Source organism: Thamnophis elegans, chromosome 3 (genome assembly GCF_009769535.1).
Source record: "Thamnophis elegans isolate rThaEle1 chromosome 3, rThaEle1.pri, whole genome shotgun sequence".
NCBI lineage: Eukaryota > Metazoa > Chordata > Lepidosauria > Squamata > Colubridae > Thamnophis > Thamnophis elegans.
Genome location: NC_045543.1, coordinates 113585947 through 113599873, shown reverse-complemented (window position 1 = coordinate 113599873; position 13927 = coordinate 113585947). Strand labels below are relative to the sequence as shown.

The following is a 13927-nucleotide window of genomic DNA, read 5'->3' as shown; positions in this document are numbered from 1 at the left end:
CCTCGGAGGAGCCGCAGTGGCGCAATCCGGTCGAGGGCCTCCGACGCTGCCGAGTGCCACGCAGCAGCCAGAGTCTCCACCGGACTGTGGGCGAAAGTGTCAGGAATAACCCCAAGCTCTGTCTGGAACCTTGACGGTTCCATAAGACGCCTGGGGCGGAACCACCTGGTCGGTTCCTCCTCCCTACAGTGGGGGTTTGGCCTCCGGAAGTCGAGCCTCCATTCAAAAAAGTATACAATCCATTTTCAAAATGTACAGAAAAGATCCTTATTTATTATAGTGCACCAAAGCTCTACATTCTGAAAGATACATACTTATTCACAGTCCATGCATGTAAAAATAATCAGTGGATCCTGGTTTATTGTTTAAATAGGAAAAATCCAGCATTTTGCTCTTATTCCACTTCCTAGTCTTCTATCAGAAATGTCATGCATTTTGCTACTTTTGATATGAAAGGCCACTCTGAATAGGTAAGGACAAATTCTAAGGCAATATATAAAACTGATCCCTGGAAAGCAAAAGATGTTGTACATGGTTGATGAAAATGACAAAAATATCTACTAAGGAATGATACAGTAAACAAATGTAGCTTGTAGTGACAAATACATGGCCATTAATTATTTACTAAAACTCTTCGCTGTTAAGATATAATATTAGGACCACATTAGACTATAGATCAAAAGGTTCATAACTGAACAAGATAAAAATAACTATAATGTGGCAGAGGTCCTATTGTGGTATTCAATTGAAAAGATATTGTGATTCAAAAGACGTCTTATTTCAAGAGCATAGGTGGGATTCCCCACCTATGGCATGTGACCTGAATTAAACTAGGTTATCAGCACAAAGTTTTCTAGGCTTTCAGGAAACAATCATGTCTATGTACATGTTATGAAACTAATATGAAACACATGCTATGATCATATAACTTGGAAAGTAACTGAGAACAATGCCTTCTTCAATCTGATGCTTGTTGATTACATGAACTGAAGTTCAATGAATCTGAAGGGAAGCAACCTGAGGTAATGATTGGACTGATGCTCATAAAAGTCGGTAGTAAATCCATCATGGTACATTCAGAAAGTACAACAGCAACAGACCAAGGTTCTGATTTCTGTTTTTCCATTACATCATTTGTTATCACTTGGTGCTTTTTTTTTTGTAATTGAAGTTGCATTCTTAAATTTTAGCTGCTCAAATTATAGTGTACATAATCTAAAGCAAACAAATCTTTCCACTTAACCTAGACCAATGTTGATAATCTTACTTCAGACATACAAATACATATGTATATATACATATATACACCAGGAGTAGTTTTAGATCTCATCAATGTTTCAAATGTCACAATTTAAATATTACAGGTACATTTTAAAAAATAACTTAATTTGTATCCTATGGATAGGGAAAATTTGTATTTTGAAATAAATAATATACTGGCAAAGCAATTTGAATACAGAATAACTACAATTAGAAAAGCTACCTCAAAGTGCTACTGTATTAATATTACAAATGAGGAATTAGAGATAAACAATCTTTTCTTCCATGCCACCATTTCCTGAATCTTGTCCCATGTCACAAGGCAAATTATGAAGCAGAACATCTGAAGGGTGAAGTAACTGAAAGTTGCCATGAGTTGAATCAAAATCTTGTAATCTTGGGTACTGGCTCTGCAATGCATTCATATCTAGAATATAAAAGCATAGGTGGGTTAAAATTATTTCTTGGCTTGTACTATGCACATAGCACTGGTAAAGATAATATTCAAGGATTTTCTTAATGGCTATTTTGTGGGACAGCTCAAGATATTTTACTGTTGTGGTCTGCCTGTGGTCTGCAGAGCTGGCAGCAGAGTCGGACAGTGAGGAGGTTGTGGAGAAACATGGGCCAATCCTGGAGCCTGGGGAAGGTTGGGACGAGGGCTCTGCGTCAGAGGCAGAGAAGGGGCCAAGGTCATCTGGTAGTGATGTGCTGCCTCTGGAGCCTGACATCAATGAGGCAGAAGAACAGTGTGAGCCTGTTCCAGTGTGCACATGTGCAGAGCTGCCAGAAGACAAGAACAGTTAAGACAAAAGGGGCAACTTGGGAGTAAGGCTTGGAGATGATTGGCCCCTCCCATAAGACATAAAAGAGGAGCAGATGGATGTGAGCCTTTGCAGGAAGCAATTTGTTCATTCTGGTTGGTTCATGAAGCTCTGTTTGACTCTGTGCTCCATTTGGCCTTGCAAAACTAATTGTCAATTAGGTCTCTGGCAGCATTTCAAGGGAGATAAAGATGGGTGCTTATCAGTATTACCTTGAAAGACTGTGGCAGACATCTGTCGGACTCTTCACAGACTGTTTGTGAATCATTAGGGGCTGTGAATGACCATAATTCACAGCCGTTTAAATAAAAGAGGGTTTTGGGGACTAAGCGTGTGATTTATGCTTTATCAGGAAGCTTAGGTCAGAATATTCACTACCTAAAACAAGGCAACCAAATACAACCATCACCAACCAAGTCACAGTGCGAAGTATCCAATGTTAATATATTTTGGCATGTGAAAATATCTTACATATGTCTATTTCCCACTTTGGGAATAATTATACAATAACAAATCAAATCACTAGCAGTTTTAGACTTGTGTATTTATTTTCCTAGGGCAACTGTCTCTTGAATTGATTTCCTTGTAACAAATTTGCAGAAACATATAGTGTGACCATTTCATATTTTTCTCACAGTAAGATGAATAGAAAATAGTAACATTAATTAAATACTAAATAAACTTTTTTAAAAATAAAAAAAAATAATCCAGCAAGTGCCCAGGTGAGTGAAATGCAAGAGCTGACTTGCAACAGAAACTCTTGTGCTGCTTATTGCTTAATTTGTTTTACATGTGCCTTTAGCAAGAATTTACCCAGACTGGCTCCATTTTAAATAGAACACTGAAAACTCTGTCCATGGCCTGAATGTGCTGCAATTATTAAACTTCTCGAAGTATCTGTTATGACTGCAGGTGTTTCTCACAATCCTGATTCATGGGGTTCCATTTATTCTTAGAATGGGAACAACCTACATTTCTATTTATTAACATGTGCAGGGAGTAATCTGGAAACATTTCTGGAAGACAAAGAGACTACAAATGCCAATTTCTGGATCCAATCCAATCAGACCCTACTATTCACCCACTGAAGATGAGAATCTCCTTAAAAGCCAATTAACAGGGGAAAAAACTACAAATATTGTAAAATTTGGAGGGGGAAACCATTCACCTCCCATCACCTTCCCATTGCCATCCTTAAAGTTCATCAAGCTGAGAGCAAGTGCTTGTATACAAAGAAGTGTCTTCCCAAGGACTGAATGCCTTCATTACAAGCACAGCATGATTGTATTTATGTTCAAAAACAAGCACAGCATGATTGTGTTTATGTTCAAAACTAACTTTTTGAAACGAGGGCAAATTTCAGCCCCATTTAAATGCTTTGGATTCAAACAAACACACACAAAACAAGAGAAACGTTTTCTTAACACTTTCTCTGTCACTGTAAGCTATTTAGGTGACTATTAAATTCAAGGGGATTTGTTAAAAAAAACCTCTGAAATTAAGCAGGCTTTCAAATATTCAATACTACATATTACAAATGGAAGTATTATTCTTCAATCAATATTCAATATTCTTCAATATTATTCTACTATCAGTGTAAATCAGCACATATATTGCAGCCTTATGTAGCCTGGGTCCCCAACAACTATGAGATTCATCTCCCACAATCTTCAGAGAATATGGCTATTCAGTGGAGGTCCCTACCTCAGGGCTGACTGATAAATTACGCTTTCTAAATATTTTTGGGTGAATCTGATAAGATTCCATGGAAGAAGATCTTCCGGGGATGAAATGGCAGACTGAAGACCGCTCCATGAAAAGTGGAGCTGATGACTGCGGGGCAATGAACATCTGGCAAGAAGACCAGTTCCTCAATAATTCCTTTCTGGACAAGGAGAGGACTTGAGAGCACCACAAGTGCTCCAAACAGTTACTTATGAGGAGACCTTAAGGTAGCAGTCTCTGCCAGGTTTAAAGATCTGGGAAATAAGGGAATAACCATTTTGAGCAGTTGGTACCTTTCTAAGGACACTAGCCTCAGTCTAACAACTGCTTTTAGTACAAACAGTTCAAAATTTATGGAGCAATTACATGACTAAGCATAAGCAACTTTTTACAATGGCCAAGCAGAAAAGATGCTAAGTTTCTAAATGCTGCCTATGCAGCATAAACCTGAAGGGTAATAATTTTTAGTAAAGGCTGAATTTGCATTTAGAGCACCATCTTCAAATGCCTAAGAACTTTTTCAGATATATGTCTGATCCACAGAGATGTCACTTTATAGCACTTTATTGCTAGCCACTAAACGTATCTTCACTTCTGGTTACAAAATCTTCTTGAGAACAAGCCAGCAGCATCAGAAAAGCCTCTTAAATGCAATGTCATCTTTAGGTCCCAATACAAGAAGTCTGAGAAATATGAATGCCTCAATACAATTTATATTGTACTCAAGAGAATTTAGAAACCATAATTTATATTTTTCAAAGTATATTTGAATATGTTATACTGTATATTCAAAGTATTCAAAATATTTACTTTATAAAAAATACATCACTGCCTTTTAAAGCACAGTAACATCCAACAAGATTATGTTTTCGGAGAAATTTAAAATGAATTGTTAATATAATGTATTTACCTTCTATGCAACTCAATGGGGTATATACACATCAGAAAAACTGATCCAATAAAACATGTACTGTATCTTTTCCAGGGTTGCCATGACAGCACTATTTGAATAATGGATGATTTAAAGGCAGTTCCGGCACTGTTTCAATTTTTTATGCTCCTAGATTGTTTTAAAGATATAGATTTCAATATCAGGGTCATCAACCACTGACCCTACAAGAAAAGATTAAGAGAACTAGGAATGTACAGTCTTGCAGTGTGGAGTGAGGGAAGCGGTTAAGCAAGCATCTTACAAAGAAAGCAATGACACATTCTCATTCTATATGTCAGAATATGGAATAATGGAAGTTTAGGAATACAGATTCTAATGGAAGAGTCATTAAGTGTGGTACCACTGAGCAATGATTAGTATCAGTCTTTCTGATAAGAGCAAGACGCAGAAGGAATAACTTGTATAAGAAAGTTCCAGAAATGAGAAAGAATTTAGAAGAAAGTAGAAGGAAATGATGAGGAAAAAGCTTTAGTTTAATCAAGAAAGAACCGGCCTTGGCTGCTATTTAAGTAAGTAGGCACAATTTCATAGTCTCCCTTACAAAAAGCATGATTATTTCCTACGTGTGACACCATAATTCTGAAAGTAGAACAGGGAATCCTGCTGTTGCATGTTTTCAAAGTTCATCTTGAAAGTGGCCCAGTTCTGAGACAAATCCAGATGGCACAACTGATTGCTAAAATACCACAGTGGAAGTAAATCCATTGCACTTTTTACATGTCATGAGAAATGTCATACCATTCTATTATAACTTGAGAATGAAGACAGAGGCTCTTTATTCAGTAACACTGTAACCAATTTTAATGTAGCAGTAACTTGAGTGAAAGTAACAGTAACTTGCAACAAAGTAACTCTAGTAGACCGGGCTGTGTGCGCGGCTAAATGAATGTAACAAGAAGGCAACAAAGTAACTCTAGTAGACCGGGCTGTGTGCGCGGCTAAATGAATGTAACAAGAAGTAGACCGGGTAGTCTGTGGAGAAGAGGCAGCGAAGCAGTTCCGAGTAGACCGGGTTGTTCGGCTGCTCTGGTAGACCGGGGTGGTGGTTGGAGAGAGTCTGCCCTTTTATATTCCAGCAGACTCGCGCTTGACAGCTCGGCAACTGACAGGCGCGTCTGATTGGCTAAGACGCACCTGGCTGCTGCCGAGCTGTCATTCGTAACAGCGAGGACTAACTTTTACTATACAACACATTCAATGTACAAAAATAGCTATTTTGAGAGGTTTGTACCTGAACTAAAACATGGATGTTGAAAGTTTTGGTTTGTGTAGTTGGTTTCTTTTTCTAGACATGGACTGACATGTGGATGGCTCTACAAAAATGTGGAGTACTGAGTGCAAGGGCTTGAGGAGAAACGGTAATAAGGGATTTTCTTACTAATGGCATGTGCAGACATCGGTACCTGGAAGCTTGTTCTTTATTATGGAGACCACTGCTCTAATGAATAGGCACACATATCAGTACATTGAAGTTGACTGATAAGATTAGGTAAGGAAAGACCAGGAACAGTCAGCTGATGGGATTTCTTGCTGGGTCATCATTACAGATGGAAGGCAGAGAGCAGAGCGGAAAACACCTTTCCACCAGTATTGGAGAGAAAACAGAGGGTACTTTATACCACCTTTGCCCTCTAAGCTCAGTAAAAACACTCTAGGACCCCTCTAGATCAGTGTTTCTCAACAATGTAAAGTTTAAAATGTGTAGACTTCATCTCCCAGAATTCTCTACAGTGGCTTTATGGGAATTAAAATGGCCACAGTTGAGAAACACAGCTCTAGATGTTGTTTTGTTTAAGACAATATAATCAATACAATGCTTCACCAAAACATATTTTCATTATGTGTAGATCTCCTGTTGTATAGCATCGTAAGTCCTCACACTTACGAATGACGGCTCGGCAGCAGCCAGGCGCGTCTTAGCCAATCAGACGCGCCTGCCAGTTGCCGGGCTGTCATTCGCGAGACAGCCAAATATAAAAGGCAGCACAACTCCGGAGGCTATCCGATCTACCACATAACTACGGAAGCTATCCGGTCTACTGTTAGTTACTGTTGCAATACGTTTTTGTTACAATAAACGGTTACTGTTCCCTCAGACGCCTCTGTTTCTTCGTACAGCAGATCTAACACTCCAATTTCCAGGAACCGGAAATCAGCTCTTCAGTTACAGCCACAATCAAAATTTCATATGCTAACAGCTATGCGTTGTGGGAAAAATTCAAACGCTAACATGAAACCACTTCTGTAATTATCTTCTCTAACAGCCGACAACGATACTGCCATTATGCCCCAAAGGCAAACATCTTTTGGAAAAATGATAGCCAAAAGCCACAGATAAAATCAGAAAGTATGTATGTTTACATCTATTTTTTGATATTGATTCAAGAAAAATTATGCCATATTTATAAATAAATAGAAAGTGTTTATGATCAATGTCTCCAAAATCTGAAGGTATCAAACCCAAATCTTTTTTTTAAAGTGAAAAAATGCTAAAGAATAAAAGGCATATCATTTTATAGTTGTAGTTACAATTCTATGCAGTAATCTAACACAATTATTATTCAAGTATATAAATATTTCTAATACATTCTAATAAATTCTAACTATCATTGTCTATCTATAATATATATGTAAATGTTTAAAAATTAAAAATAATATTAAGACCACAAAAGAACAGAACTTTCTGTAAATATATTTATATTCTGCAAATAAATTTATATTCACTAAATGTGATCCATAGTATGAAACTGCAGATCAACCAGTTATAGTTTTGAATGAAAAACTTTGTGATAGTCTTTTTTTTAAAAAAGTAAACAGTTTTAGACTCCAATGTTCAAATGTATAGCAGGGAATAATTCAACTAAATTGATATTGTTCTGAATATGTATCTTCAGGATAGGCTTTAATTCATCATCTTAAATAAACTATTGGTATACAAATCAACTTTTGTATTCTTCTGACATCTTATGAAATAGTTTTGAAATTTAAAGATTTTTAATTTTTTAATTTGCTATAGCACATCTTATAGGGACACATTGTGTTACAATGCAGAAAGTTCTTTAGGTTTCATTTAGCTCAACAGTGCACCCAACAGGTAAACAAAAATATCTATGGAGCTGCAACACTTTTTATTATGTTGAATTTTAATAATGTAACTTAACAAATTGTAAAACTCTATAAAATTATCCTTGCCATGTTATGTTCCTAATTTAGCTATTGGTTACCAATGTAATACTAATGCAATTGGTTAGTAATATAACATTGAGTAGTACTGCATAGAAAAGTGTCGTCATTATTATGACATTTGTTTTATAATTTAAGCAGATTTTCCATAAGCCTATTTGTATTAGTCAAAGGCATCACAAAGCTGTGTTATTCAAAATACAGTACTTTTATTCTGAAGATATTGAGACCCAAGAAAATACAAACTATAGGTAGTCCTCAACTTATAACAGTTCATTTAGTGACTGTTCAAAGTTACAACGGCACTGAAAAAAGTGACATATGACCATTGTTCATACATGACCTTTGCAGCATCCCCATAGTCATGTGATCAAAGTTCATATGCTTGGCAACTGAATCATATTTATGATGGTTGCTGCGTCCTGGGGTCATGTGATCACCTTTTGCAATCTTCTGACAAACTAAATCAATGGGAAAGCTTAACAAGTGTATTACTAACTTAATAATTGATTCACTTAACAACCGTAGCAAGAAAGGTTGTAACATGGGGCAAAACTCACTGAACAAATGTATCACTTAGCAACAGAAATTTTGGGCTCAATTGTGTCATAAGAAGAAGACTACCTGTATAATCAACATAATCTGCACTATAATCTTCTTCAAACCAAGTGAAGCAACTTAGGACTTTATATTAAAAATATGAAAGCAGGGAAAATTCATTTTATGGCTCAAGTTTTTGTGGCTGAACGTTTTCCATTAAAGCGCAAACTATCATTTCAGCTATCAACAGAATTTGTAAGGTAAAATGCAGTGTAGAATTAGACTGGAGGTCCAGAGCGATGTTTCTCAACCTCAGCAATTTTAACATATGTGGACTTCAATTCCCAAAGTTCCTCAGCCAGTATGAATTCCAGGAGTTAAAGTCCACACATCTTAAAGATGTTCAGTTTGATAAATTCTGGTCTAAGGAAACCAAAACCTGAGCCTTGGAGTCAGGTGAAAATAATATATATCCAAAATGTTACTGTACTATGGGAAACCAAGAGAGAGCTAGTTTACTTTGTTTCAATCTATTATGTAGAAATAAAGTTCATTTATTTCTAACAAAATCTAAATCCACTCCATCTCTACCACATATACAAGGATTACTATAGATCCGTGATGGCGAACATATGGCACACATGTCACAGTGGCACACAGAGCCCTCTCTGTGGGCAAACGAGCCGTCACCCTAGCTCACCTCCATTGCGCATGCACTTCCTGCCAGACAACTGGTTTTTGGGTCTCTGCCACGCATGCGTGGGGGAGGGGCACATGCGGGAAATGCATGTGCCCGCATGTGGGTGATGCATGCATGCACGGGTGTGGGGCGCATGTGGTGGAGTAACACATGCATTGGGCTGGCTTGCCGCCGGCTTGCTTTGCGCAAGCTTTGTGTATGTTCACTCGCTTTGTCTGCAGTTAATTATAAATTGTTCTGCACATGCGCAGAACATGAAAAACATATAGAAAAAACACCAGGGAACCAATTTGGGGGCATGGCCAGCCTGGGTTGCTGCCGGTTCTGCGACCCAGGCCAAAATACCCCTAGTGGTTCAGCTGAACTGGGCCAAACTGGTAGCAACCCACCTCTGATGCACCTGCATGGGGCAGGGCACATGTGGGGGATCGTGTGCATGCAAAGGGTGGGGGAGTGGGAGGGTCACATGCCTGGGGGAATACACACATTGCACTATGGATGCACACATGTGCACGCACTTTCGGCATACAACAACAAAAAGGTTAGCCATCACTGGTATAGACCTATTACATTTACAGATTATTTAATGCAAAATAATCTGCATTATACTTATTTGTATGCTTTTAAAGAGTTAAAAGAATTGTATTCATATTTCTATGTTTCTAAATCTATGTTTGGCAAAATCAAAATGGTACCACAGCTGAAAATATGGCAATGCTTATTTGTTTTTAATCTTCATAATGAAACAGAGAAAAGAGTTTTGGAAATCATTACAATATCACATTGTATAAAGCTATGATGTTGATTCAAAACATATATGTTGTGATACTCTCCTGAAATGCTGCAGGAGATTTCTATTATTTGGTTTCTTCAAAATTTGGGATGGAGGAGAAACACATACTCTTCATTGTACTACAAGTTCCGATCTCTCTTTTCCTTGCCTCATTTGGCCTTCGGATCCAAGGATGTGGATTCATGGCATATGTGCAGCAAATGGTTGGACCAGGAAAATAGTTTTGCATCCCCCTAGTTTCTATTTCTGCAGGAAGGTGTGGTTTATGAAATTAGTCTGTTTCAAATGTTGCCGTTTTTCCCTTGGACCTGATCACTAGTCAACCGAACCCTCACAGTCAGTACCTGGTACGGGCAAGAGATGAGGGCCTTGTCCTGGATTGCTCCTATGTGGCCTCTCATAGTGTGTGCCCCTTGGTTCTTCTATGAACTAAGAGAAATCAAATGCCAGAAGAGACATCTGGAATATCTATTACAGATATCCCTTGGTCAGATCAATATGAAGTGCAGTTTTTAGGGCAATGCATTTCATTCCTCTTCAGTATTAATCCTCTACTTATTCTTTTCCCATCTACTTAGTTGTTTGTAATCTGGCCATTCTCTCAAGCCTTGTGGTAGGGAGTCTGTTGTTTTATTAACAAATGTTTATTTGTGCTGTTGGCTGGATTTGCCATCTTGTCTTTGTTTTTGCCAACTTTGGCCTTTTAAATTCCTTTTTTTTTTTTAATATTGTGAACGGCCCAGAGTCAGTTGTTGGGAATCAGGTGTCACATACATTTATAATTATTACTACATTATTCTGGAATTTGGCAGCATCTAAACTGAATAAATTAGGATCTCCATAAGAATACATGGCTTTATTCCACCATTTACTACTTACCTTTCCATCTTTTGGTGCTTGCACGCTCACTTCTATTGTTCTCTCAAATTCATACTATTAAAGCTGCCTTTTCTTTCAGCTTTTGAAGTTTTGCAGTATAATTATGCACATACACATGATCCATTCAGTATTCTTCTAACCATGAACATACCTTTTATTGGCTTGCTTCTTTCCCAATTCATTAAACACAGCTGGGCTCTAAATAAGGAATAATGAAAAGGGAACCTAGAGCTTTTAAATGTATCTCTGTGAATTTACCAAGAGAGGGAAGAAACTGCCAAGAGAATATTCTGGCAATCACCCTTGATCAGTGTTTTATCTTTTTGTGAGCCGTTCAGAAAACACCTTTTTAAAAAAACATTTGAACTGTGCTTAATTTTGCAGCCACTAGCCCAGTTAATTAAGTGCTCTCATCTTCTGAAATGGGGCAATTGAAAAAAAATATTTCTCAGTGGAGGAAAATCCAATCCACTACAGAACAGTTGTTTCTTTTAAAAAAAAAAGGAACTTTGCAATCTTGCCAATTGCTTTTCCATGAATCTGGGCAGAAGACAAAGTGTTAGAATATTTAGTAGATTGTTGGAAGCAATAAGCTGACATTGAAAACCACCCAGAATGTGTTTAAAGCACTATAGAGCAATATATAAGTCTAAGTGCTATTGCTATTAAAAATAGGGAGAAAAAGTAATTTATACTTCAGCTCTGAACCAGAATGGGGAGGGGGGGGGCTAGAAATATTGGTAATAAAAACATAAATAATACAATAAAGCTAGCTTTTGTACTTTTCAAACTGTTCAAAGTACATTTTTTTTCTTTGCTTATTTACTCATTTAAAATTTGTTTTCAAAAGTTTAATATAATAGGGTGATTCTGCAGCTTAATATTAATCTTTCTTCTGTGGTGCGATACAGATTATTATTATTATTATCAATTATGTTGCATACTATTTTCAACATACAATAAAACATTGGAAACACAAAGCATCGTAATTTATATTATGTATATAAATTCTACTGCAGAATTATATCATGCACTTTATTTCTATGCAAACATACTTAACCATTTCTTTACAATTTCATTTTATATAAATACTTAGTTTTAGTATTGCTTTGTTATACAACTCTTCCAAATATACATTGACATAGTCAAGAGTAACCAAGTGGACTCTTATCACAGATGTTGTCCATTGGTGATATGGTATGCTTTAGTGTTGATTTTCTCAATTTTGGCCCCTTTAAGATGCCTGGACTTCAACTCCCAGAATTCCTTAGCCAGCATTAAGTCAACACATGTTCGTGCCACCAAGTTTGAGAAACACCACTTTAGTGAATCACTTCATTTTAATACAACTATAGAAAAAATAATCAATTAATGATTATGTTTTGTTCAGAGACAAAATATACTTCAGGCTGTCATTCTATTGCTGCACAGAAAATATAATGGATTCAATGCATATTGTTTATTTATTTATCATCATCATTTATTCCATGATGAAAAATAAAGCAGGTAGCAGCTAGTTTTCTGTTTTCCCCATATACTTTCATAAAATTCTTAACTCAGTCAGGTCTTAGAGCAGTGTTAGCAAACCTTTTCGGCACTGAGTGCTGAAACAGGAGTGCGCATCAGAGGTGGGTTGTTACCTGTTCGCACAAACCAGTAGTAGAAATTGCAACTGGGTCGCCAAACTGGTAGGGATGGCAGGCTTGCCATGCCCCCAAATTGATTTCCCGGTCACGGTGCCATTTTTTTGACATTTTTTATGTTCTGCGCATGTGCAGACCTATTTACAGGCAACTGTGCACATGCATGGAACATGTGTCAGGCACGCATGAAAATTGCACATGCACCAAACCAGCAGTAATGCCGGCAGAAATCCACCTCTGGTGCGCACACATGGGAACGCCAGAAACCAGAAGAGCAGTTCCCCAGTGCTCATGCACGTGCTGAGAAGCTCCATTTCTGGTTTCCAGCATGTGCATGCCCACCAGTCACGTGGTCTTCTGGTTTTTGATGCACATGCACATATAAAGATCAGCTGGCCAGTGTGCGCATGTGCACCAGGGATCTGTTCTTCTGGTTTCCGGCACTCCCATGCACGCAAACACTAGCTACAGAACGTGCTCAAGAGCTACAGTGACCAAAAAGAAATATAAAAGTTTCTCCTGTGCCAACTTCTAGTTGAAGTCTTTCAACTGTTGCCCATTTCTGAAATAAAGTTTTGTGGTGCCACCAATTTCCTCCTATCCTATTCTGAAGTTGAACACATTTCAATATGAGCACATTCAAGCATTTTTATGAATCATGTAAGGGATTCTTTGTCAATTATTTTTTGAATTATCTATAACCAAAAGTATTCCCAGTCCAAAGTGTGGAAGATGGGAATTTTAGGATTTCGGTTTGATTTCAAGTGCTAGATTTTTCTCTATTCATAATTGCTTGCTAACATGAATAAAAACTTCTGTTACCTCACCACTTACTTGGGTGCATGTATAAGAAAAAGGAAAAAGTGAGAGACTACTACTCAGACATTCAAATTTAGGATCCTATTAAAAATATTCCTAGGAGACTAAATTTAGCTCTGCATTCATGAACTTATTTATTTATAAAAGACGAATGTGCCATTTATAATAAATAGCGATTATACTTATTGTACTTTAAGAGCTATTCCTTTAACAATTTAAAAATATCAGTTTCCACTTTGCTTAACTATACATAACCTATACAATTTCCTGTAACTGTCTTTATTAAATATCCAGGCACCCTATTGAACATTTAACTGGACTTGATTGAATAGAACGTTTTAAACCCAGTGATGTAAACTTTAATTTCCTTCCTATTCTAATTAATCAAACAATTGGATATTACATAAAATAAGGCAATGATTAGCTTAGCATGAATATAATGTCTTTCAATCATTTTCTTCCTGCTATTAAGTTAAGTGACTGGCCGGTTGTTACAAAGCCTTTAATATCTAGTATTGAGTTTTGCCATTTGTGGGAACTTGCCTCAAGGCCATTTGTAAAGCATATGCACTGGACCTAACAATTACCAATTATGCGAAAAGCAACCTT

The 13927-nt window shown here is 37.2% G+C and overlaps 1 protein-coding gene across 2 annotated transcripts in view; it reads right to left on the bottom strand.

Annotated features, from left to right (window-relative positions):
• Positions 1-253: 253 nt before the first annotated feature.
• The window catches only part of ARHGEF28 (Rho guanine nucleotide exchange factor 28), a 145524-nt gene continuing 131850 nt past the window's right edge, over positions 254-13927 (bottom strand). For both annotated transcript variants that reach the window (XM_032212613.1, XM_032212612.1), the window contains one exon: positions 254-1687. In XM_032212613.1, coding sequence (XP_032068504.1) covers positions 1521-1687 — 167 coding nt within the window. In that variant the 3' untranslated portion in view covers positions 254-1520. The remainder of the gene's footprint in view (positions 1688-13927) is intronic.